Source organism: Peromyscus eremicus, chromosome 22 (genome assembly GCF_949786415.1).
Source record: "Peromyscus eremicus chromosome 22, PerEre_H2_v1, whole genome shotgun sequence".
Taxonomy (NCBI): Eukaryota; Metazoa; Chordata; class Mammalia; order Rodentia; family Cricetidae; genus Peromyscus; species Peromyscus eremicus.
In genome coordinates this window covers 19,733,404-19,759,639 of record NC_081437.1, presented here as the reverse complement: position 1 = coordinate 19,759,639, position 26,236 = coordinate 19,733,404, and the positions used below count along the sequence as shown (strand labels likewise).

At 41.9% G+C, this 26,236-nt stretch overlaps 1 protein-coding gene across 1 annotated transcript in view; it reads right to left on the bottom strand.

Moving 5' to 3' along the window:
- Xdh (xanthine dehydrogenase) overlaps nt 1-5,077 on the bottom strand; it is a 65,660-nt gene extending 60,583 nt beyond the window's left edge. The window contains exon 1 of the mRNA XM_059248464.1: nt 4,786-5,077. Coding sequence (XP_059104447.1) covers nt 4,786-4,827 — 42 coding nt within the window. The 5' untranslated portion in view covers nt 4,828-5,077. The remainder of the gene's footprint in view (nt 1-4,785) is intronic.
- Between the last annotated feature and the right edge of the window lie 21,159 nt (nt 5,078-26,236).

Genomic DNA, 26,236 nt, shown 5'->3' with positions numbered 1-26,236 from the left:
TTACTATCTCATGACTTCATTCTAAGTTTAGACTGGGGGAACTTTACTAGAAAATAAAATTGTGTGTATATATATATGTGTGTTGTGTTGTGTGTGATATGTATGTATGCAGTTCATGCAGGTGAGTGTGTGGATGCATGTACATACAGAGAGAGAGAGAGAGAGAGAGAGAGAGAGAGAGAGAGAGAGAGAGAGAGAGAGAGAGAGAGAGAGAGAGAAACTCACCATAGAGACTAGACTGACTGGCCCACGACCTCTTGGGATCTGCCTGTCTCCAACCCCCAACACTGGCACGTGTGGCCATCCCTGGCTTTCTTTATGGATGCTGGGGATTCAGACTCAGGTTCTCATGCTTACAGAGCCAGTGTTCTTATCTCCCGAGCCATCACCCCAGCCCCAATAACAGTATTTTTGGACTGACTCCAGATAGTACATTTCTGAAACTTGCAGAATGTCCCCCCTTCAACGAAGTTTAAAGGAAAGTGGGAGATACAAGTTAGAATTCTTAGACAAATATTCTGTTGTCTCTCATTTGGGATCCATAGATTTTGTCTATACATAAAGTGTATATATATGACAAAAGAAGTGAAACTATGTAAGGGAAAAGGAGAACTAACAGGAGGGAGGAGGGGAGGAAGTGGAGGGAGGGTTATATGTGTAATGTGATCAGCATACAATACATACTTGTATAATTTTTAAATTTTAATTTAAAATTAATTTTTTTTAAAAAATTAGCTTTGTTTTATGATAACACCCCAGGAGTCCAGCTTGCTCAATATTCTGGTTATTGAAGCTTCTTTTCTTGGAGGAAAAAAAATCATGAATGCAAATAAAATTGACCTTTATCGCCCTTCTGGTGGGCATCAGTGACCGTAAGCATGCTACTTCTCATGTTGCTCCTTCCTCTTTCATAGTGTCACACTAGCCCCAACACAGACACAGACACAGACACACACACACACACACACACACACACACACACACACACACACACACCTGCTGTGACCATATAAATTCAAGGTAAGTTCCTTAGTATCTCTCAAGAGCCTTTTAAATCCGATCAGTCTTCAATTCTAGCTGTCCTGCCTCCCACTTCCCTGGCAACCTGATCTGATTGGATGGAAAATCCATTCATCTCTCCCAGCCCCGCGCCTTGAGCACACATCTTGACTTGTCGGAAGACGTCATCTGCTCCCCTATTCAAGGCTTTCTATACATCATCACATCTTTAGGCCCACCCTCCCTTGAATATCTGCAAGGAACAGTCATGCTATTTTTGAGGAGTGGCATGGAATACTCTCTCAACAGAAGCCCGAGGGGAAAATACTTGGCAGGTATCACTCAGATTGAATCTGAAAGGTTCCCTACAGGGTCCTGTTTAGAATACTTGTTACCCAGCTGATGGGAGGGAGCTGGGGGAACTGGTGAAAGTAGGTCATGGCGGGTAGGCTTTGAAGGCTACACCCAGCCTTGGCTCTTCTTTCTCCGTCTCATGTTGTAGATAACTGTCCTCCACACTCTTTCATGACCAGGACGGTCTGTCTGTTCAAGTGTATTTGTGGACTAAGTCCTCTGAAATCATGAATCGAAACAAATCCATCCTTCCTTCCTTGAATTGATCCAGCCAGGCATTGTAATGACAGTGATACTAAAGTAACTTACACTGTGGGGAAGCAGGTTTGTAAAAATTTGGGTTGATAGGCCAGCAGCATGGTTCAGGTGGTAAAGGTGCCTGCCACCAGGCTTAATGACGTGAGCTGAGTTCCATTCATATCTTCTCTCTCTCACACACACTCACTCTCTCACATACACACACACACACACACACACACACACACACACACACACACACGCACGTGCACACACAGAATAAATGCATAAAAATGTAGTAATAAAAAACTAAAGGTCAGGTGGCGGCGGCGGCGGCGGCGGCGGCGGCGGCGGCGGCGGCGGCGCACGCCTTTAATCCCAGCACTTGGGTGGCAGAGCCAGGAGGATCTCTGTGAGTTCGAGGCCAGCCTGGTCTACAGAGCGAGATCTAGGACAGGCACCAAAGCTACACAGAGAAACCTTGTCTCAAAAAAACAAATAAATAAATAAATAAGAAAAAAAGAGTTGCTTTTTGGGGAAGAGAATTAATGGACACTGCCTTAGCCTAGAGTTGAAAGTTCAAGTCACTTTTGGCAAAGCTGATATGATATATCCCCTGATAGGACATGCTGCAGAAATAGACACATTACTTCCCGGGGGTAGTCCTGCCCAAACAGCCGACTGGGAACCGAGTTATAAGACAGCGTGAGAAAAACTCAGAATTAGTGTCACCCTAAGGAATATCTGGCCTGTTCTCTTCAGAAATGAGAATGTCACTAGAGACTAAGGAAACATGGGAGCTGTTGCAAGTTCAATGAGATGAGATGACAAAGCCATGGCATCCATGGTCTGACTCTGCTGGTTGATGATACATGACATCAGTGGGGAAATTATAATAAATGTGCATGAGACACATAGTGCTTTCATATCATAGTGCTGTATTTTCTGAGTTCCATAAATGGACTGTCCATCTCTAAAAACATCTTTATTCCTAGGATAAAAATGAAGAGATGTGATGTCTGTCACTCTCAATTATCCAGAAGGAGTATATGTTTCATATAGCTATACATATTTGCTAAATATATAAAGTTGTTTGTATGCTTACATACACACACACACACACACACACACACACACACACACACACACACACACGTGATTCAGTACATTTATCCTGGAAGGAAGAGACAGAGAGGGGCAGGCAAGATGGCTCGGAGGTAAAGGCACTTGCCACCAAGCTTGACAACTTGAGTTTAATCACTGGGACCCACACAGGGGAAGAAGAAACTGGCTCCTACATGTTGTCCTCTGTCACCTGCCTGCTCCCAGATGAACACAAGCCACCATCTTTCCTCAGCTTCTTTGGTAACGTCTTTGCACAATGTCTATGGCCCAATGCCTAGAGCATCTTGAAAAAGGAAATTAATCCAGACTTACCCAATCTGCCTCTGTTCTGCTTATTACTACTGCAAAAGCAGTCTTTACCCTCTGCATGGCCTCTTCATCCTTCTGGCAGTTTCCCAAGAGCCCACATCTTTTTAAAGGATGAACATGGTTGGCTGTTCATCGTGAGAACCTGACAGGATCAGAACCTTCCAGAGATAGAAGGGACTGGTAGGATACGACTCTCTAAAAAAAAAAATCTAAAAATCACTCCACTACAGTGCAAAGAAAATACAAAGAGAAGTCATTTCAGCCAAGCCAGTTCACCTCAAAAACACTCCTTTACAGACACAGAGCCTGACTGCAAGTTGTCCCTTCAGAAAAGCGGTGGGTCACACGCAAATCAACAGCTTAATATATAATAAAACTTTAGAGTAAGACATGACCTTAAGAGTCCTTGGATCCTGCTACTAACTCACTGGAAAACATACATACATACATACATACATACATACATACACACACATTAATGCCCCAAAGGAGACGTCTTTGTGTACACAGTGTTTCTAGAAAGCCAATTTAACAGCTGTTTCTTACACCTGCATGATGTTACTGCTGAGTACAAGAGAAAATATCGGATGCAAGGACCTTACTACCAACAGCTTAGACATTTTGACCTAGCTCTTAGCTTTTGTTTTGGTACCAGCAGCTCAACTCAAAAAAAAAAAAAAAAAAAAAAAAAAGAATCATTTCAGATAGAGGATCCTGGACCCGGGGACCCAGAGGTGGGATCACTCAATCTGAATCCAGGAGGCTTGACAGTACTCGTATTGAAATGTCTCCTGGAACTCCTGGCAGTTTAAGTCCCTAGCAAGAAGCACATGTTCATTCTTGAAAATTCCCTCAGCAGTGCCTCAGTTTCCCCCAATCAACACAAAGGTATCAACAAAACAAGTAAGGTCGTTCTTCTTTGGGGACCCTTTGGCCCACTCATATTTATAACTGTCCGGTTACATTGGAGCATGAGGGATCCTCTTTTCCGATCTTGTTTATTCTCAAGTGGGGAGGGGCTGGAGTGCTGTGAGTATCTTGCAGGGAGGTAAATAGAACGGGAGAAAATACACTCATCGCCCCCTTCTCTGCCAGCACTGCACGGAAGTAGCAAAGATTCTCAGGCTACCAGGGATTTATGGTCCCCATGCCACTTTTCCTACATCTTCATGCATCAGCGACGTTTAAGGGGTTTGCAATATTTATTTAAAGAACTGAGAGATGGCAGAGGGAGGATTCCTTTAGGAAAGTAATAATAATAATAATAATAATGGCTTGCCACAAGGTGTCAGTATATGTCCCCACACAGTAAATCAGTTCTAGTTGTTAAAGCTATAATACAGGATACATCAGAATTGACAGCTCTATGTGTTTTATATCCCGGCATGAGCGTGGAAACACATTCCTGCTGCTGTTCTCGGTAAAGAGAGCCATCAAAGTACTAGGCTGCATTTACTTAAACACGGAAATGGACGGGTGTTGATGACTCCCCACCTTACCTAGACTCTGTTCCTTTCCTGCCTCTGAGTCAGGGTGACCACTACCACAGAGTGGACACCCTTCTCTCCTCCCTCTCCCTGCCTCCTTTGCCCTCTGAGAGTCTTGCCTGTGTTCTTCTTGCTCTAAAGTTACCAAACTACAGCAATGCCTTTTAAGGGATAAAACGAAACCAGATTAAATCAGAGGGACCAGGTAAGAGAGATGACACACGTCCCTTCCCAGACAGCAGGAACTCCAAACCAAAAGGCAACTCCTGCTTACCTTTTTGCCATTCACAAAGAAAACCAGCTCGTCTGCTGTCATCTCGGCTGGTGGAGTCACTGAACTCCTAGGAGGTACTTGTAGCTATCACTGCCCCGCAACTTGAAAGATACGCCTCCCAGGAAAATGAAACAAAGTTCGGCCAATGGGAAAGAACCAGCTCCAGGCATGGATAGCTCTTGGCAATAGTCACAGGTTTACATAATCCAGGAAGGACCAAACCAACACACAGCGAGTCACACACTCTCTACTCGTACGTCCATGTACACAGAGGAAAGTGTGTGAATGTATTAGTGAGGACTGCATCTTGGCACCAGATGACTGTGAATTCTGGGCACCTGCCCTTGTGAAACCTGCTTCATCCTCCTCCCACTTGCCATACCAGGAAGAGAAGGGGAAGGAGCCGTTTGTCAGCTGCCGCCAAGGGGGCTGATTCACTCTCTTCCCGTCTACACTTGTTATGTTACCAGTCCAGCTTCGACAAACACAGACTCAGCACTGGCATACTTAACTCATGCTCTGGTGGCCTGGTGAACTGTGCAGGTCCCAGACACGGAACTTAGTGTCCAGACTCAAACCCTGACCTTTGACTACATAGAGACTGTCATTGACCGCCTGCAGAACTCAGCTGTTTCATCCCGGAAAAGGGACATAAAAATGATGCCCAAATCAGAAAGCTGAGAGACAAATGTGTCTCTTGGATGTGCCTTAGAAACTTAGAAAAAAAAAAAAAATATTTGTCACTGTTGCAAAAGTATCCTCATCGTAGGAACAATCCTGAAACAAAACATGCTTGAGACTTTCACAGAAGTTGTCAAATTATCAGAGGAACTCACAAAAATAAACAAACAAATAAAATATTACAAACACTAAATAAATAAAAATGCTTATACAATATAATCACAGTCTAGTAATAGAGCTGAGCCCCTCCTCCCATCTAGCATCACTAACTCCTGGTGTAAAGGTCTACACCCCTGCAAGCAACACCAATAGGCTCCACCCCTCCCATTGCTCCATTCCACCCCCCCTCCACATCAGCAGCCACTCTGTCCTTCCCCAGCCCTGCAGCTACTCAGCCAGCCTATAAGAGGACACCGCTAGTGCTCCCGGAAGACCACAGAAAAGGGAGAAAAGAGCGTGAGTCAGATATGCCTGGCACAGCAACATCTTGAGAAACAGTATCACTGCGACAGCCACAGCATCAACACAACGCCCCTCAGCCAGCACAGTCGGGACAGGACCAAGAAATGAATTTATTTCTCAGTTGATCGATATCCCAGTGTGCCCCCAGATTATTCTGGGTGGGTCTTGTGCACCAAATCCCTGTAAGTTTCTCAGTCCAGGACAAATGGGGATGCTGATGGCCCTAAAACAGTGGCTGTTAGCTGGAGTGGAAGTCTTACAAAGTGGGTCATGTGGCTGTCTGGGACACATTAGTGACATGATTGGTTGGATGGTTGTTGTTGCTGCTGCTGCTGCTGCTGCTGCTCCTGAGACCAGGAAATGGGACTAAACATTCCAAGCCCATGACAATCCTTCACAACAAAGACTTGTCCAGCCCAAAATGTCAATCAAGAAGAGACAGAGAAATCCTGATCTGAAAGGAGAAGGGTGGGGAGAGGGATTAAGGCTGAACCTAGGGCGTGTGTTTCTAACTCTCCCTGTTCTTCATATTCCTAGGACTGACTGGCTCTTCTATTCACTGACTCACCCGTCCTTACATCTTCATGAGCTCTGCCCTTCTGCCTGGGCTGTCCTGCACAGTCCCAAGGAAAGTTATGTAGGCTGGATTTGGGATTGGCTCCATCACCTTTCCAAAATTCACTGCCTTGGATTCCATGCCCTCGTTTACAGACATGGATGGCTTGCCATACCTACAAAAGCAATTCTGCTGAAAATTAAATAAAGAAGGCAAACTGTCCCCAGGAGACGTTGGGCAAGTGCTGTATGAGGGGTTCAGGAATGTGAAATGGGGGGGGGGAGGTGCCTAATGCCTACACTCCCCCTCCCCTGCCATAGTTAGAAGGAGAAAGTAGCCTGATTAGGGTACTGCAAGAACAGAGCAAACCGAAAGGGGAGATGGCAGGTCAACTGTAGCTAACCTCCACCCCTGGGAACTTCCACAAAGGGAAAGAGGCAGCTGCCCACAGACACAGCTCCAGAGAAAGGAAAATGGACTCTGAAGTTGAGAAGTTCACACCACCAACCACCCCCAACCCCATGGCTGCTTAAGAGACCCCTGGGAACCACAAGAAGTAAACAGGCAGAGTGGCGAATGGGTTGTGGTATCTAGATGGGAGCAGTAGACCCCAAGACACACGGACTGTGGAGATAGCTGCCATGTGGTGAGGAAACCGGAAGCTGAGAGGTTCTCAACACTCCCCACCCTGGCCACAGCAGAGAGAAGCTACGTGGATGACAGGAAGCTTGTGGTGGGACTTGGTGCAATGCCCTGTTGAACTGGTAGATACAGGGTTGGGGCTTTCTCCTTAACCAGGAAGAAACACTGACTGAGGTCATATTTATTTCAGTTTATTGCTCCTGTGTGTTGATGTATTTGTTATTTTATTTTCTGTTTTCTATATATCTTATTTACTTTTTTAATTCTTTAAATTTCTTCTCTTAGTATGTATATTTTTGCATTTTATTTGATTTTGTATTTTGGGTTTAGGTGATGTGATGTAGCTTGTATCTTGCTGGGGGAAGCTCTTATGTCTATCCTTTTTCCTAAACCTAATATAATGGTTTCTCTACTGCTCTTCATATATCTAACCCATATGCTTGATCTAATTCTTACTCTGTCCCCTCTTATTCCATCCCCCTCACCCCTTCACTTTACTACTAAAATATGTGGCATTTCCCCCCAATAAGAACCCTAGTACTCCCATCTGCAAACTTTCTAGGAAACACAAGTCAACAACATAGTATCTCCAGCAGCCAACATGAGGACTTATGCTGAATCATCATACTTGTCTGTTGTGGAATATTATTTTAACCAGAAAAAGATGTGCTACATTTGTTGATGCAACAGAATATTACTCTAACTGTGTAAAGGTGTGTTACATTTGTTTGTGTTGCATTTGTTTAATTTTGTAAAGATGTGTTGCTGTTTCATCTTGCCTACCTGAGGCACCTGATTGGTCTAATAAAGAGTTGAACGGCCTTACTGGTGAGTTCTGAGTTTGATTGCAAAACACTGCCTCACTGGACCTCAAATGCATGTATGTACACTCAAAAGAATAAACCCAAGCCTACACGGTATAGAAGAAAGAGATGGTAGAAATTCAAATGTCTTAGACAACCTAGTCAATGAAATGTTAACCAAGAATTGCTAGAATCTAGAAAATAGAGGAGGTCTTCCAAAAAGAATCTCTCCAAGATATATCTTAGTCAAAATATCAAATATACAAAGCCAAGAAACCATAAGAGGAAAATGCCTACTTACAGAGGCACAAACATCACAATAACATCAGAGCCGATGTCAGCAACCATAAAAGCCATAAAAGCATGGAATGATACATATCAATCCTGAAAAGAAATTATTGTCAACCAACGTTGCTATACTCTGGAAACAAATATTTATTATAAGCAGATGGAGAAATAAGAACATCTCAAAAGAACACAGGCACATATATAACACTAAATACATTAATTAAGATAATTCATAATCACTAAGCCAGCACTAAGAAAAATCTTCAAGGATTATTATTCACAGAAGAAGAAGAAAGGCAGTTTCACACATAAGAACACGGGAAAGAGTATTTTCTATGGAAGCAACAGATAAACAAAGGAGACCTGAGAAGGAATCAATCACATCCAACACAGCAAACGTCCAACACTACCAGGAAAGGAAGAAAAGAGCTGTCAATCGGCCAACCGACCAGAGCAAACAGCAAAAGCATAAACAATAGCAAACCCTTCTCAATTATAGCCTTGAACGCAAATGGCCTTAAGACAGTAATGGAAGGACACAGACGAATGGACTGGATTGAAAAACATGATCCAATTATCTGCGATCTCCAGGAAACTCACACGGCTCGGGAGAAACTAAGAGTCAAAGGTTGGATAGCAAACTGCCAAGCAAATAGAAGCCACGAATGAGCTGGTAGAGCTTCCCTGATCTGATTACGCAGATCTCAAACGAAAACCAGTCAGAAGAAATGAAGTGGTCCACTGAGCATTTACAAAAGGAACTATTCATCCAGGGAGTATGACCACAAGAGATATTTATGCACTGACTCTTGAGGCCCCCAATTTCATAAAACACTAAAAGGCATAGAAGACCATGTGAGTCCAGATTCAGTAATAATGGAGGATTTGGTACCCCACTGGTAATATCTAGATAGGCCTTCCAAACTAATTATCAGCAAAGGGACCTCAGAGCTAAACTACATCATAGATCAAATGGACCTAATAAGTCTATAGAATATTCCACCCACCTGACAGAAATGAACATTCTTCTCAGACACACTTGGAGCCATCTCTAAGATTAACTACATCATAGGTCACAACACAAGCCTTAATAAATACAAAATTATCTCTCACATTGTATCAGATCACAGTGGACTAAAACAAGAAACTAATATCAAGACTAACCTCAGAAAATATACAAATATTTGGAGACTGAACAATATGTTTTTGAATAGAAAATGCATCATTGAGAGAACCAGGAGGGAACTTAAAAATTTCTAGAAATAAGCCGGGTGGTGGTGACGCATGCCTTTAACCCCAGCACTCAGGAGACAGAGGCAGGTGGATCTCTGTGAGTTCAGGCCAGCCTAAGCTACAGAGTGAGTTTGAGGAAAGGCTCCAAAGCTACACAGAGAAACCCTGTCTCAAAAAAATAACAACAAAAAATTCCTAGAAACAAATAAAAATGAGAACATTAATGAACAGAATCCCTGGGATACAGGCAAGTCTGTCCTAAGAGCTTAAGCACTCACATTAAAAAATCAGAGAAATATCAATCAAATAACCCAATGAGACACTTCAGGACTCCTAAAAAGCAAAAAGAAGCCTATTCCAAATACAGCAGACAGAAAGTTGTAATAAAGACCAGGGCACAGATTCATGACTTTGCGACTAAGAATACGATATATAGAATTAGTCAAAGAAATGCTTCTTTGAAAGTATTAAAGTACAAAATTGACCAACTTCTAGAAAGACTAACCAAAGAGAGACACAGATTAATAAAATTAGAGATGAAAAGAGTATTGTTAAAACAGACTAATGAGAGCACATCATCAAGGACTATTTTGAAAATTTATATTCTGAAAAAAAATGGATAAATGTCTAAGCTCATATGGCCTCCCAAAATTAAAGCCAGAAGATATAAATAACCTGAACAGACCCATGACAAACAAGGAGACTACAGCAAAAATTAAAAGTCTCCCCACAAAGAAAGTCCCAGGTCTAGATCCATTTATCACTGAATTCTATCAAACTTTCAAGGAAGATCTAGTACCAACCCTTCTCAAACTGTTCTATAAAATGAAAATGGAATGAACACTACTGAACACACTCTACAAAGCCAGTGTAACCCCAATACCAAAAACCAGATAAAACCAAAACAAAAATAGAAAACCACAGAAGACTCTCCCTGATGAACACAGATGCAAAAATCCCCAACAACACCACAAAAAAAAAAGAAAGAAACTGAAAGAACTTCCATGTCTCTAGATGAGCAGAATTAATATTGTGAAGATGGCTTTACTACCTAAGCTATCTACAGATTCCATGCCACCCTCATCAAAATTTCAATGACATTCTTGACAGAACTAGAAAAGAACAGTCCCAAAATGTATATGGAAACACAAAGAACATGATGGCCATCACAACTCTAAGCAGAAATAATACAGCCCAAATTATCAAGTCGCTTGACTTCAAACGATACAACAGAGCCGTAGTGTCAAAGACAACGGGGTACTGTCTCCAAGCATACGTGTAGATCAATGGAATGTGATGGAAGACCCACAGGTAAACTCACTCAGCTGTTAACACCTAAATTTTGACAAAGGTGTAAAAAGGCATGCATTGGAAAAACAATAGCCTTTTCAGTAAATGAAGCTGGCAAAACTAGTTTTCTACTTGCAAAAGAAATTAGAGCCACATCTCTCACCTTGCACAAAAAACAACTCAAACTGGATCAAAGATCTTCATTTGAAACTAGTAATGCTGAAATTAACAAGGGAGAACATTTCAGGATGTAGGCGTAGGCAAGAGGTCTCTGAACAGAGTTTCACAATAGCACAGTAAACACAATAGTACAAGAAACAGCCCCAAGAATTGGTAAATAGGATTATATAAAATTGTAAAGCTTCTGCACAGCCAATGAAACTATCAGTAGAGTAAACCATCCACAGAATTTTAGAAAATCTTTGTCAACTATACTTCAGAAAGGGGGTTAATAGCTAGAATATACAAAGAACTGAAAAAAAGTAAACACAAAAGCTGCAAATAAACAAATGGGCCAATGAACTGAAGAGTTCTCAAAAGAAGAAACACAAATTGCCAATAAATATTTGTTTCAAGTGTACGACATCCTCAGCCATCAAGAAAATGCAAATTGAAACTATTTTGAAAAGAAGATAGAGGACAATAAAGAAAGACATCTAGTGTCAACCTCTGACATACACACACATACACACACACACACACACACACACACACACACGCACACACACACACACACACACACACACACATATATATATATATATATATACACCTGCACAAAACACACACCCAAATGCACCACACATATTTTATATTTTATACACAGTCTGTGGTTTTGTGTGTGTGTGTGTGTGTGTGTGTGTGTGTGTGTGTGTGTGTGTGTATGTGTGTATGTTCCCCTGCCCCAGTGCACATGTAGAGGTCAGAAGACAACTTGCAGGAGTTAATTCTCTCCTTCTACTATATTGGTCAAGAGGAGAGAACTCATGTTATTAGACTTGACGGCAAGTACCTGTACCATTTCAGTGGCCCTTAAGTTTTTGAATAAAATAAAATGACATGGAATTCCAGTCATTAGCATATTACAGCAAAAGCTGGGGAGAATATGGGAAGAGAATTCTTATCCACTGTTGGTGGGTGTAAACTGGCATAGCCAACCATGAAAATCAGTGTGGAAACTTCTCCAAAAACTAAAAATAGATCTACCATACCACCCAGCTATCTCATTCTTGAGCAATTCCCCCAAATGATTCTATATTCTACCATAGAGACACTTGTACATCTGTTTATTGCATCTCTTTTCACAATAGCAGGGAATTGGCCTAGATATCCATCAATAGATAAACAAGTTGAAAAATATGGTACATAGACACAGTTGAATTTTATTCAGCCATAAAGAAAAATTAAAATGTGAAAATTTCAAGAAAATGGATGGAACTGGAAAAAAATATTGCTAGGTAACCTGTGTTGTTGGATATTCTTTTACTCTAGCCTCACAATTGGAACATCAAAATGTTGGGGGTTTTTACTCTTACTCTTTACTCTTTTGAGTTTTTGGGAGGGCACCACTCAGCTCCCAAATAAACCACACACAGAGTCTTATTCTTTCTTATAAATGCCCAGCCTTAACTTGGCTTGTTGCTAGCCAGCTTTCCTTAACTTAAATTATCTCATCTACCTTTTGTCTCTGGGCTTTTTCATTTTCTTGCTTCTGCAAATCTTACTTTCACATTTACTCTGTGGCTGGCTGTGTGCATGTGTGGCTGGGTGGCTGGGTGGCTGGGTGGCTGGCCCCTAGCATCCTCCTCTCCTTGTTCTTGATCCTTCTCTCAGATTTCTCCTTCTATTTATCCTCTCTGCCTACCAGCCCCACCTATCCTTTCTCCTGCCTCGCTATTGGCCATCGAGCTCTTTATTAGACCATCAGGTGTTTTAGGCAGACAAAGTAACACAGCTTCACAGAGTTAAACAAATGCAACATAAAAGAAGGCAACATATCTTTGCATCATTAAAACAAATGTTCCACAGCATAAACAAATGTAACACATCTTAAAATAATATTCCACAGCAAACCTGGGCTCAGAAAGACAAATACCATGCACCTCCCCCCATATTCAGAGCTAAGCTTCTAGTTACTAAATATGTGTATCCAGGCAGGAGCAAAGGTGGTGTCTAAGTCACTGGCCTGTTGCTGCGATGAAACTGTGACCAAGGCAACTTACAAAAGAAAGCATTTAATCAGGGGCTTCCTTACTGTTTCAGAGGGTTAGTCCGTGACCATCTTGGCAAGGAGCGTGGTGCTAGGCAGGCAGGCATGGCACTGAAGCAGTAGCTGAGAGTTTACATCCTAATCCCCAGAAGGTAGGCAGAGAGTGGGGGAGGGGGTAAATGAAGTCGAGGAGAGAGACTGGGCCTAGCACACTTCCTCCAACAAGGCCATATCTCCTATTTCTTCCCAAACAGTCCCACTAACTAGGGGACAAGCATTCAAACATATGAGCTTCTGGGGCCATTCTCATTCAAAGCACCACAAGGCCCACACAAAGTACTATGGGACAGAAGGAAACTCACTCACGGGAAAGATAATAGAACAAAAGAGCTATTGAAGTAAAAAGGAAGGTACTTGGGGTGAAAGGGAACTTTGGGGACAAGAAGGGAGGAGGAGGAGGAGGAGGAGGAGGAGGAGGAGGAGGAGGAGCAGAGTGGGAGAATCGATCAAAACAAAGTACATATCAAACTTGCTATGCTGTAAGCTATTTTCAAGAAATAATTACCTTAAAAGAAAGTTAAATAAGACATAACTTAAATACATTGTTTATGGTAGATGTTCAACACAGACCCCTTCCTTCTCTGAGCTGGAAGCAAAACTCCACTCTATACCTGTGGAGTACTGAGGGTGAAAAGGAAGTACATTTTAACTATGGATTTATGTTGTCATTCAGGGATTTTATTTCCATAATTACTAATTGAAAGCTCCAATACCAACATTTGGCAAATACTTTGACTAATGTGATTAATTCATATTTGGCGAAATATTTGCAACCACTTGCTCTGTGACTTTGAATTTCTTTAATTAACAAAATTGTGATTAATTCATATTTGGCAAAATATTAGTAACCACTTTCTCTGTGACTTTGAATTTCTTTAATTAATAAAATTGTGATTAATTCATATTTGGCAAAATATTAGTAACCACTTTCTCTGTGACTTTGAATTTCTTTAATTGATGAAGTTGTGTGTGTGTGTGTGTGTGTGTGTATATACACACACACACACACACACACACACATATATATAATGTTTCAAAATAGGGGTGTATTGTGTAACAACAGATCACTTAAGCTAGTTATGCAATAACCCATTGCTAACATTTTTATGGTTTGAACACATCCTCTGATGATTTTCAAAACGCAATGCACTGTTATTAAATACAGCCACTGTTTGGTTCTGTAGATCTCCTGAATGCGTTCCTCCCCTCCACAACTTAAAAAAAATTATATATGTATGTTCTTTTACCAACATCTCTTCTATCTCTCCCTTCTGAGCCTCAAGTAATGATTCTGCTCTCTACATCTATAAGATCAATTGTTCGTCTCCCACACAGAAGCGAGACCCAGTGCTAAGTATCAGAAGAAATGTGCCTCACTTATGTCGTTTCCCATAGGAGCCTCCCAAGCATCCACTGTTTCCCCTCTCCTACAGTGGCTTTTTAGTATCCTGCAGTCTTAGTTTTCTGTTTTAGCTTATGCTGCCTGTGCTTGTGAACTCACATAAAAAGCCAATGTTGATGAGAGTATCACAGTTCACTCTGTGTCACGTGGAAATGGTTTATAGTTTTTGTTGTCTTGCATTTTAGACATGCATGCATTTTCAGTTGATTTTTTTTATATGATGGGATATAGAGGTATCATTTCATTTAAATGTGGATATCCAGTTTCTCCAACACCATTTATTTTAAACCCTGCCATTTCCTTGTTGCATAGTCTCAGAATCTCAGAATCTCCCCCTCCAAAATGAATTTTCTATACCTTCATGGGCTTCACTCTGTTCCATAGGGCTAGGCAGTTTGGATTTTGGGGTTTTGTTGGTTTTTTTTCCATGCATGGACAGTCTGATTAGCACAGTAAAACAATATATTCTGAAGTCAAGTCGTATGGTGCCTGCAGCTTTATGAACTTTTGTTTTTCCTACTATTGTTGGGTTTCTTCAATATTCCTTTGCCTATTTGGATGCCTTGTGATTATGTGTGATTTTGTTTTTAAGCAATCTGCAACTGGAAACAGCTCAGAGGTTAAGAGCACTGGCTGCTTTTCCAGAGAACAGTTCACTTCCCAGTCCCCACAATGGGCAGCACACAACCACCTATAACTCCAGCTCCAGGGTATCCGACACTTTTTCTGGCCTCTGTGAGCACTTACACACACACACAGACAGACATATACTCAGACATAGACACACACATATACATAAATAAAAAACAGAAGCATTTAAATATTTATAGTTTCAGTTTCTTTGGTTTTCATACAAAGATGTTTCCCTTATTTACTTTCTAATGTTTTTCAGTGGTGGCACACACCTTTAATTCTAGCACTCGGGAGGCAGAGGCAGGTGGATCTCTGTGAGTTCGAGGCCAGCCTGGTCTACAAAGCAAGTTCCAAGACAGCCAGGACTGTTAACACAGAGAAACCCTGTCAATAAATGTGTGTGTGTGTGTGTGTGTGTGTGTGTGTGTGTGTGTGTGTGTGTGTGTACAGTGCATCCTAATCATATCTCCCCCTGGCCCCATCTCTAATGTATCTCCCTTCTGGCTTCAAGCCTTCCCTCCCCCCATTTTTTTTTATAACCCACTGAGTACACTTAGTACTGCCTATATGCACAAGGCTATAGGATCATCCACAGGGTCATGGGCAACCTGTTGGTGACCACCCTACCAAACAAAAAGAGACCCCCTCACCCATAAACAGCCACCAACTTCAAATTGCTCTTCAGCTGGGAACAGGGCCTCAGGAAGGCCACCCAACTCCATTCTGGACTTTTTAACTAGCTTGAGCTTATGCAGGTCCTATGCAGGTAATCACAGCTGCTGAGAGTTCATGCGTGCCACAGGCATGTCATGTCCAGAGGATGTACACAGGTCTCCTCCCCAACATCTTTGTATACCTTCTTCCATGGTGTTCGTAAGACAAATGCCCTTTAAATTAGTCCTTGGCATAGGTTACTAATATAAAACAGGCCTGCCACTCAGGAAAACAGCAGTCCCCAAGAGGCTGCTGGTGAGACTGCTTGGGCTGTCCAGCGACCCAGATGACTGCTGACTCACTAGGCGTTCTTCTCAGCTGAGAAATGAAACTACCGGAAATGGTTTTAGGAGACTTTAGCTCTTCTAATTCTTGTATAGCCTTGAAATAATGGTTACTATCCACTTTAAAAAGACAGATGCTGCACTTTGTATTCATATATATTTTACATTTGACTCCTGGGTTAATTGATGTGATTGTTTTTCTCAAGTGTTGCCTTGTGTCCTGAGCCAAGAACTGAACTGAATCAAAGTCATTTCATTTTATTCACTCCTGTGATTGCCTAATGTTTAACACAGAACTGCCCTCAAAAGTCTGTCAGGGCTGGAAAGAAAACTAGGAAAAGGTTTTTGTTACAGTCGCACAATTCCCTGAAGTCTGGTGAAAAAAAATATACACATGTGTGCGTGTGCGTGTGCGTGTGTGTGTGTGTATGTGTGTGTATGTGTGTGTGTTTGTGTCTGTGTGTGTGTGTGTGTGTGTGTGTGTGTTCAAGACAGTGTTTCTTTGTGTAGCCCTGGCTGTCCTAGAACTCACTCTGTAGACCAGCCTGGCCTCGCAGAGATTCACCTGCCTCTGCTTCCCAAGTGCTGGGATTAAAGGCATATGCCACCATCGCCCAGCTCATATATAGTAATAAAGACCACATATGCATTAACCTGTCTTAATGCCAAAAGCTTGATATTTGCTCCTAAGCTCTGTATGACTCTTTCAGAAAAAGATGTGTCTGCCTTAATGAGTGCTATTGGATGGAGTTGGGGAGCTAGCTCAGTGGGAAAGCAGGCTTGTGCAGGCATAAGGGCCCGAGTTCATGCTATACTAAATGATTTTTTAATGTGATGTTAAATGCAGTTCATCAAGAGATTTGGGGCAAGCTGCCTAGCATTTACTGTGAGTGAGCTTGCTGCCGATGTCTTTGAATCAGCTAGCTTGATACCTTGGCCAGTAAGTGCGTGGGCTGGGCACCCAAGTCCATGGCATAGATAGAGGTGCTGATTTGATCAGGAGTGGTAATCTTGAAGCCTGAACCTGTGAGTGTGGGCCTGGGTCCTATTTCCACAGGGGCCAGCCTAAAGCTTGAGTCCACAGAGGATGAGAGAGCGTGAGTGTGTAGCCTTCAACCTTAGTCTCCAGGGACTGGCCAAGTACTATGATGCAACCTGGTACTTTAGGCTCCCCCTTGGTTTTTGACTGTGCCAGGAAGTTTAACCCACAAGTTACAGCCTGGAGTTCAGGGCTGTAGAAGCGTTCTTGAAATGGAGATACTGGACTGGATCCAGTATGCGGTTCAGGGAAAACGCTACTATTCACTTCCTTCTTCCCCTAATAGGAAGGTCTCTCCCCACATTGAAAGCACAGTATTGGAGAAATGGAGACAGATAATATGGAAACATTGCCCTGTTCTTTCCAGTACCTCTCTTCAATCTTGCTATGTCCAGCTACTGCAAACGCACACTAGGTTTCCTTAGCTTTTGTGGAGGTCTTTTCAAGGGCAGACTTTTGTCCAAACTGATGTTTTTGCCAGATCATCAACACAAGGGCATTCTATGATGCCATCTGGCTAACATCAGTACCCTCCCTCTGTGACTTCTCCGGGTATCAAAATTTAGGAGCAAACCATCTAAAATGCGGGCTTCTTTCTAAGTAAAGGCTCTAGATGTGTTTTCAACGTTATCATGAATCCTGACGTTTAAGGTGCATTAACGGAAATTCCTGGTCTGAAAATAGGCCAACTATAACTTATATTGCATTTAATTAACTCTTCCCACTTTCTTAAGAGACATCTTGGCTCATAACACACACACCACATTAGCACAAAGAATTCCAAAGTCCCCAGTAAACCTAGATGAACTTGAACTCCTCCTTCAAACAGGCTCCCTCCCCGCTGGAGCATCATTTCCAGGAAATCGAAAGTAATCGGAAATGTGAACCACTGCCAAGAGCACATTCTTGTTTCTGAAAACAAGGCTCCCCTCAGGGCCAAGCTCTCCCTAGAGAAAAGGCCATTTAGACAAGACGTTCAAGCTCTCCCCAAAGGCCAGATTTGAAGCAACGGCAAAAGTCTTTCCTGGTGTTGAGTTTGGACCGCGGGCACTCACACTCTCGCTAGGTCACCAACTCCCCGTACAAAGTGCAATGCGGGCCTTTCTTGTGGTCTGGATACTCCCTGTTTGTATCGTGATGTGCAGTCTTGTCTGTAACACGGGGTTTGCTTTCTCTGTTTGCTACAAATTTGACTTGCAAGGAACAGAAAACCTCTCTTTTCAATGTGTTCCATTGTTCTGAATGATCTTGTACCAAAACTCACATACAGACTTCACTCTGGATAAGATAATCTTGCTCTGTCCTCCGGACATCACGGCCCTATGTTCAGTTCCTCCTTGGCCCTGCCAGACTTTTATGTGATTAAATTGGTCTTAATAATAGTCCTTGACACCTGAATAGCATTTTGTCTCATCCCTTGAATTCATTTGATCCTTATAATAGCCCTGTGATGTGAGCAGGGAGGTTATTATTATATTCCCTTTTTAGACAGGGCAAATGAAGATGGGCAATGTGGACTTGCCAACTGGTGCCATGGAGAATGCCAGTCTCTACCTCTGTCACCAACTTCCCAATAAAGAAATCATCTCTTTGACGGAACCTCAGTAATAAACCAGGATTCACCCCAGCATTCATGGTATCCCTCAGTCTGCCTGAATTGCAGCCTTCTGGTTGGGAAGTGTCCTCCTCCAATGCCTGAGTGGTAAGCCCCTGGGCCCAGGAACAGACTTTTACCCCTCTCTGCCTTGGTCTAAGATAGAGCCATGTGTACAAGAAGTCTCAATAAGTCCTTGCTGTATTGAGTCCACCATTTCTCCTTTTTACCAGTTAACGCCCTCACCAACTTTTGTTGAGAGCTAGGCTCTCAACATTGCTTGAGCCTCTGTTTTCTCTGAGCATAGGGCTTCCCACACCCTCCATTTAATATATTCTTAGTAGTAGTTAACTTCCTTCACCTACTTTTGCCTACATAATCATCTGTTAGGTGATCAACTAGTCTTCCCTAGCATACTCTCTAGTGATATTCCATTTTTTTTTTTTTTTTTTGGTTTTTCGAGACAGAGTTCCTCTGTGTAGCTTTGCGCCTTTCCTGGAACTCACTTGGTAGCCCAGGCTGGCCTCGAACTCACAGAGATCCGCCTAGCTCTGCCTCCAGAGTGCTGGGATTAAAGGCGTGCGCCACCACCACCCGGCTCTTTGTTCTTTTTTTAAGACATGTCATATGAAAATAGACACAGAGTCAAAACCAAAATACTTTTAATCTTAGCATGATTCTTGTGGGAGCCCGTTCTCGGGTTCCTCGTGGCTTTACCCAGCAGGTCCTCATAGAGGATGATTAGACCACGGGCCTGAGTGCAGGTGTCTGGGATGGTCTGCACTTGGCTGTGCTGGGGGAGGAGGTCTTTTGCTCCACCCCTTGGCGTCTCTATAAAAACCCTGGCGCAGAGACAGTCGGGGCCCGTTGGAATAGGTTCCAGGCCCTCTCGAGGCTATCCTTTATTTTCTATCTGTTTCTCTCCGCGATATTCTCCGCAATAAATCCTTCTATCTAATATTTCCTGCTGCTCGCACTCAAGAAAACTCTGGGGAACTGTGGGGGTGGTTGGGTAAACGCCCCACAGAATGGCGCCCGAACAGGGACTAAAGAAAAAAGAAAAAAGGGACTAAAGAAAAAAAGGAGGACTAAAAAAGAAGGGGGGACTAAAGACAAATGAACAGGGACTAAAAACAAAGTAACAGGGACTAAAGATAAAGGAAAATAATAGTTTTATTACAGAGTTTTTGGCGAAAGTGCTGAGTTCAGCCCTGCCAGTGGATGAGGCATGCCGGTGTTATGGAAAATATATATTTTTTATATATATTGAGAGGCAGGGGTTTTATCCTCGAGAGAAAAGGAAAGCGGACTGGAAGGATGTCCGATGCTGCAGCAAAATTCTCTTCTGTCAAAATTTTCTATCTTCTATCCCTTAATTTCTATCTGTGAAAAATAAGTATAAGGCATAGGGTAGTAATATAGTTTAGGAAAAACTTAGAAGTGTAAGATTGTGTAGAAAAAAATAAGACAACTAGATAGGAAAAACTCTACAATTTTCTAACTTTGGGGGCTATGAACGCAAACTGGGAAAAAAAATCTTTCTTTGGGCTATTTGGGTAGTAAAAAAGCTCTTCTTTGAGCTTATGGGGAAGAAAAAGTTTCCCATGGAAGCTTTTGACCTGGGGACAGCTGAAATGCTAAGTCCAAGCGGCAGGAGAAAATGATTTCTCCCTGAGGCAAAAATGGGGGTGTAAAAAGCCAAAAAGTTTAAAGTTGGGAAGTTTTGGGAAAAGTTGCTCTTTCTCTTGGGGGGGAAAAAACCTTTCTCTTAAAGCTTTTCTTGGAAAATTTGGGGGAAAAAACTCTAAAAAGCCTTCATCTTTCTCAAAAGCTCTCAAACTTAAAAACTAAAGCCTTTAACTTTCTCTCAGAAGGACAAAAATTAGAATCACCTGAAGATATTAGTATGGGGACCACCTGTGATTAGCTCTAAGGGAAAAACAACAAACCTCTTAAGACAGCAAAACCTCTAAGTTCTGTTTTTCAAGCCTTAAAAATTGTCCCTGCAATGCAGGAGGCAGGGACAAGTTCCTAAAAACCTCTTCTAAGCTCTGTCTCTTCAAGCTAGTAAAAGACAGTGGGTCAGAGTACCCTGAGGGAAACGCTTGGGAGAGTGTGGGTAAAGAGCTACATAGAGCCCAAAAGGGCCAGAAACTTTAACTGAGAAAAGCAAAAAAGCCAAGCTTTTCAGTTACAACCGAGCTGAGGCATCAAGGGTTTTGTTTCTGAGTGAGCGTCTTTGAAAAGGTGCTCCTAATTGTCCTAACTCAAAGATCCCCTGAAGCATTGTATCCTCGCTTCTGAGCAAAAACCCGGAGGCAACTGGCCAGCGTCTCTGAGTTGGAGTGCATTTCAGGGATACTAGGGTTCCTGCAGTTGCAAACTTCCTGGAGCACAGAGCTGAGGCAGGAAGGTGCAGGACCCAGGGGAAGGTTGCTAATGAACAACCAAAACTAAAGCCAGTGAGAACGGCACAGTTGTCTGCTTTCCTACAAGTCCCGGGTTGGTAGGTCCACTGCTGCAAAAAGACATCTGAAAAAAAGCTTTCCTATCAGAGAAAGGACCTTTCTGGGAAAACAGTAAAGCTGAACTGTGTCTGAAGCAGTCGTGCTGCTGAGTCAGAATGCTGTCTGGGGAAAGAGCCCAGCCAGGGCAGAACAGAACTATCCAGGAGTAAAGCTTTCTTTTCTGTCAGAGAAAACACCTCTTTGAGAAAAGCTTTGTTTCAACTGACTCCCATGAGATGAGGGAGTGCAGCCCTGAGGGGTGATTGCCTCTGGAATAAGCTCTGTCCTTGAGCACCCAGACAAGCAAATGCAACCCACTGGGGGACTGGGCCAGGTGAAGGCCTGATGAGGCAAAACACCTGTCCTAATGGGAGTTTAGAAATGGCAAAAACCTCCCTTGTTAGATTTTCAGTCTGTACGCAAACCACACAGACCCAGAAAACAAACGGACAAAAAGCCCCTACCTTCAGTAGCGGGGAAAGCCGCCACTGTAGTGTCGGAAACTGTTTCTGGGGTAGAGGGGATAAACTGAGACCAAACTGGGAACTGTCTGGGAGAAAGACTCTAAAGAAACAGAAGGGACCGATTCCTCCCCAGAAAAATATGACCTGAAAAAGCTGCTAGAATTTGAGGCAGATTCGGGGGGGGGGGGGGGGGGGGGAGAGAAAAAAAAGCCCCTACTTCCAAGGGCAGCTAGCAGAGGTACAGAGCCGCAGATACTTGAAGCTCTGCATCTGGGGAAGGAAGGAACAAGCAAAATGAGATAGATCAGTGGGAGAAAATCTCTCTGAAAGAGCTATGAAAAAACTCTGTTGTGAATGTTTTTCACTGACTGGCTAAGACAAACACAAGCCCCGAGGAAAGTTGCTATCAGAAATTGCCCACCTCAATGCGCGCTAACGAGGCAGGTGCAGTTCTGATTTGGGGGCCAGTGTCAATTAAAGGAGAGACACCTGTTAAAGCCAGCTGAGGAGAGACCAGAAACCTCCCAATGTCCCATAATTAAAAATGTAAAATGCCTGTTCAAATCTCCCGTTGCAAAAGCAAAAAACTTTGTTCAAACCTCCCGGGCAAGAATTTGTAAGCAAGTCTGGTAAAAAAGAACTTAAAAGTTGACTCTCAGACCCAAAAAGAACTATGGGAAATGACTGATATAAGGGAAATGATATAAAGGACTGATTTAAGGGACTGATACTATTATGGACTGATATAAGGGAAATGCATTCTGGGAAAGGTAGTTTTTCGCTAAAGATGGCGACATTGCCCTGAAACACTTTTGTCAGCTCGAAAATACGTTCATGGTAAACTTAAAATACAGCTTTTAAAAGAATAAGGAGGAAAATTGTCTAAGTGTCAGTTCCAATGAAAAATTGAAAGGATACGGAACTAGGTGCTTCGCAGTTTGGGGCTCGGTTGGTAAAATGCCTTATTTACCCTAATAGCTGTGCAAAGTTTTTACGGTAGCTGGATGACAGAAAGCTACCTATAAGAGCAAACAAGCCACTTTAAAATCCTTAAAACAAGGGAAAGCAGTTTATACACTGAACGTTGTCTTAGAATTGAAGCACTTAGGGGAACTATTATGAATTTGGGTGAAGGGACAGCCTCTAGTTAAAAACCGTCTACCGCTGACAGTGCATCTCTGCTGGTCCGGAACGGCTGAGAGAACTGGCAACTTTGGAGTGTGGCATCATCCTGGGAAGGTTACAGTCCCCTAGCAACAACTATCACAATTCTATAACAACACTCACTAAATCCCAGTGTTTTATAACAAAGCTGACTATAAACTCTAAACGTTAGCAATGATGTACGTACTTCCTGTCTAGTTAAGAATCTTTCTAATAGAGATAGTGATAATAATTAAGAGTAAGAAATAGAAAAAGATGAAAGTAAGATATGTAAGTTTATGAAAATTCTCTTGTTAGATCTGTGTTAAAAAATCTTTAGGTGTTTGCTAAGTTAAATATATGCTAATGGTAGCCCTATATAAGTTTGTAAAATAGATCTATAGATCCTTTAAGAATATAAGCTTGCAAGAAGTATCTAAGGTAGTCTTAAGACATGTAGTGATAAGCTTGTAAGAAGTAAAGATGTTAGCTGTAAATGTAAGTTTAAATAAGAATAAGATGGAATGAATATAAGAAATATATAAGTAATAAGAAATATTTGCTAAAGTAGTTCTATAGTTTCCTTAAGGAGTATAAATAAGTAGATGTTAATACGTTATATGTGAGTTTGTAAAATGTAGATGTTGAATGTGAGTCTAAATGCTTTGCAAGGCAAAAGGTTATATGTGAGTTTGTAAAGTGTAAATGTTAAGTGTGAGTCTATTCTTAATGTATATGGTGAAAGAACCTGAGACATACAGAAGTTAGTGTCCTAGCAGACTGCAAAGCAGGCAGTCTGAGCAGTTTTTCAAAAGCTCCAGAAGCCGCTAAGAATGGCGGACGCCAGAACTAGCGCAAAGCATCCGCAGCTGAGATTCATGGAAAATCAACGCAACACAGAAAAACCTGAGCTAACATCAAAAACGGTGCGGTTTAGAATACTACTGTACCTAAAAAAGAATAAGTTCAGAGACGCTTGTTTGAACAAAAATTGTTAACTGCAAAAAGTTTTGGTTGAAAAAGTCTCTTCATATTTGGAAGTGAAAGCCTGATACCAGAATTTATTTCTTGTTTGAACTTTTTGAACTTAAAATGAGATAAAACTACAGAAAGATTTTGGTTATGGATTTCTTCATATTTGGAAGGCTAGTACCAGAATTTATCATTTGAATTTTGGGACTTAAGAAATAAAATGAATAGAGATTTCATTGCAATGGGACAATTGAGTTTACTTATAGTAATGACCTAGGAACTGTTTTCTGGAATTGGGTTAAAAATGGAACTGTTTAAATGAAGAAATTTATTTCTACCTAGAATCAAGATGCAGTTTTGTGTATGCATATATGCTTTATTAACTGGTGATTCATGAATTGTTTTGTGGAACTGTTTATGTAAAATGGAATTACTTATGCAACTGGTTTGTGTTACAAACGGAACTGTTTAAACAGAAGTTTGGGTTTTCTATTATAAAGAAAAGGGGGAGAGTTAATATTCCTTAGTCTAATTTCAAAAGTTGTTTGAGTGGATTAATGTCATGTTGTTGTTAGTAAGAAATGCAAATGGGGTATATTAAGAGACTACTTTTAAAGTGTAAAGAGTTTTATTAAGAAACTGCTTTTGGATGTTTTGCTAAGTTTTCAAAGTGTTAATGGTTAGATTGAGAAGATTGCTTTTCAATATGGGTTTGTAGGAATTATATATGTTTGGGTTCCTCTAACTAGGTTTGAGATTTTGTTTAAAAAATTATAAAGAAAAGGAGGAGTTATGAGATTGAATTATGTTTGCAGAAACTTATTGATATTAATGCACCCTGGTTTTGTGGAGTTAAGGAAATATTTAAGTTTGATGTGAATACATCGAAGTTTTTCCTATGTTCTGTTAGCAAGAAAATTCAAATGATTGAGTTAAAGTTGTAAGGCGGAGAAAATTGTTAACTATATTTAGCACCATATATGCTAATTCAAATGGTTCTGTTAAGAGTTTGCTTTGTGTTATAAGATTGAGAGAATTGTGACTATGTATAGCAATATTTATGTTAACCTGTTAATGGTAATGATGAAGCTAAGGGATTCTTTAAGTTTGTAGTTGCCTTAAGAGTTTTTGGCTTAGAAAGGGCTTGAGGCAGCTAAGACTGCTGTAGTCACCTTGGACCTAATTCAAAAGAGAAATGCCATCTTTATCATCCTCTACTCCCATATTGGGAGGTATAACAGCTATGGAGATTGCTGTAAGCCATTATTAGTTATTTTTTATATATTAAGAAAGGGGGACCTGTGGGAGCCCGTTCTCGGGTTCCTCGTGGCTTTACCCAGCAGGTCCTCATAGAGGATGATTAGACCACGGGCCTGAGTGCAGGTGTCTGGGATGGTCTGCACTTGGCTGTGCTGGGGGAGGAGGTCTTTTGCTCCACCCCTTGGCGTCTCTATAAAAACCCTGGCGCAGAGACAGTCGGGGCCCGTTGGAATAGGTTCCAGGCCCTCTCGAGGCTATCCTTTATTTTCTATCTGTTTCTCTCCGCGATATTCTCCGCAATAAATCCTTCTATCTAATATTTCCTGCTGCTCGCACTCAAGAAAACTCTGGGGAACTGTGGGGGTGGTTGGGTAAACGCCCCACAGATTCTATACTACAACACATGGAAACTCAAGGGTTCAAAAAGCCTCAGAAGCAAATTTAAAGCCAGTATGGCTTTAAACTTAAATTTAAATTATTGCATAATCCTCCTCTGTTTTGAGAACATCTTTTGTACTAAGTAGTATGGTCCCAGGGACATTAGTAATGACGATAGAGACTAGCTGAACACCTGGAAAGTCTCTCTCTCTCTCTCTCTCTCTCTCTCTCTCTCTCTCTCTCTCTCATCTGAGCTACTCTCACATCCTTCAGGAAGGAGAATCCTTAACTTGTTTCTGACTCAAAGCATTGGCTCCCAGGTGCCCTTAGACAACACTGGCCGGTTGGCGATCAATGGGGAATATAATCTGCACAGCTCCTGCACCTCTCACTTCCCCCACCCGGATCATTTTCTCCAGTATCAGCTGAAGTGCTACACAATGGATGCACACCTGCGTGTGTGATCTCTGCCTCCTTGCACCCACAGGAATCCAAACATGGGGGTTGATCAGCCTGCCCATCAAACATTCACGCTCTCTTTTCCTACTGAAGAGTTTCTGTGGGAAAGCCACCACACACAGAGTGAGAAACTGCATTTCCTGGATTCCTCATACCTGGATAAAGTCATGTGGCTGAGGTTTGAGGAAGGCAACTGGGTACCGTAGTGTGCACACTTTTTTGTTTTTTCTCACAGCTGGACATCAATGTCAATGTCCAGGATGACCTTGAAAGCCACACACTATAGATAACACCGCTTCTAGCCATCTCATTCCTTAAACGATACCTCCAGCTAAATGCCTCTCTCTCCCCCTTTTGCACATATCTGCATAAAAATTT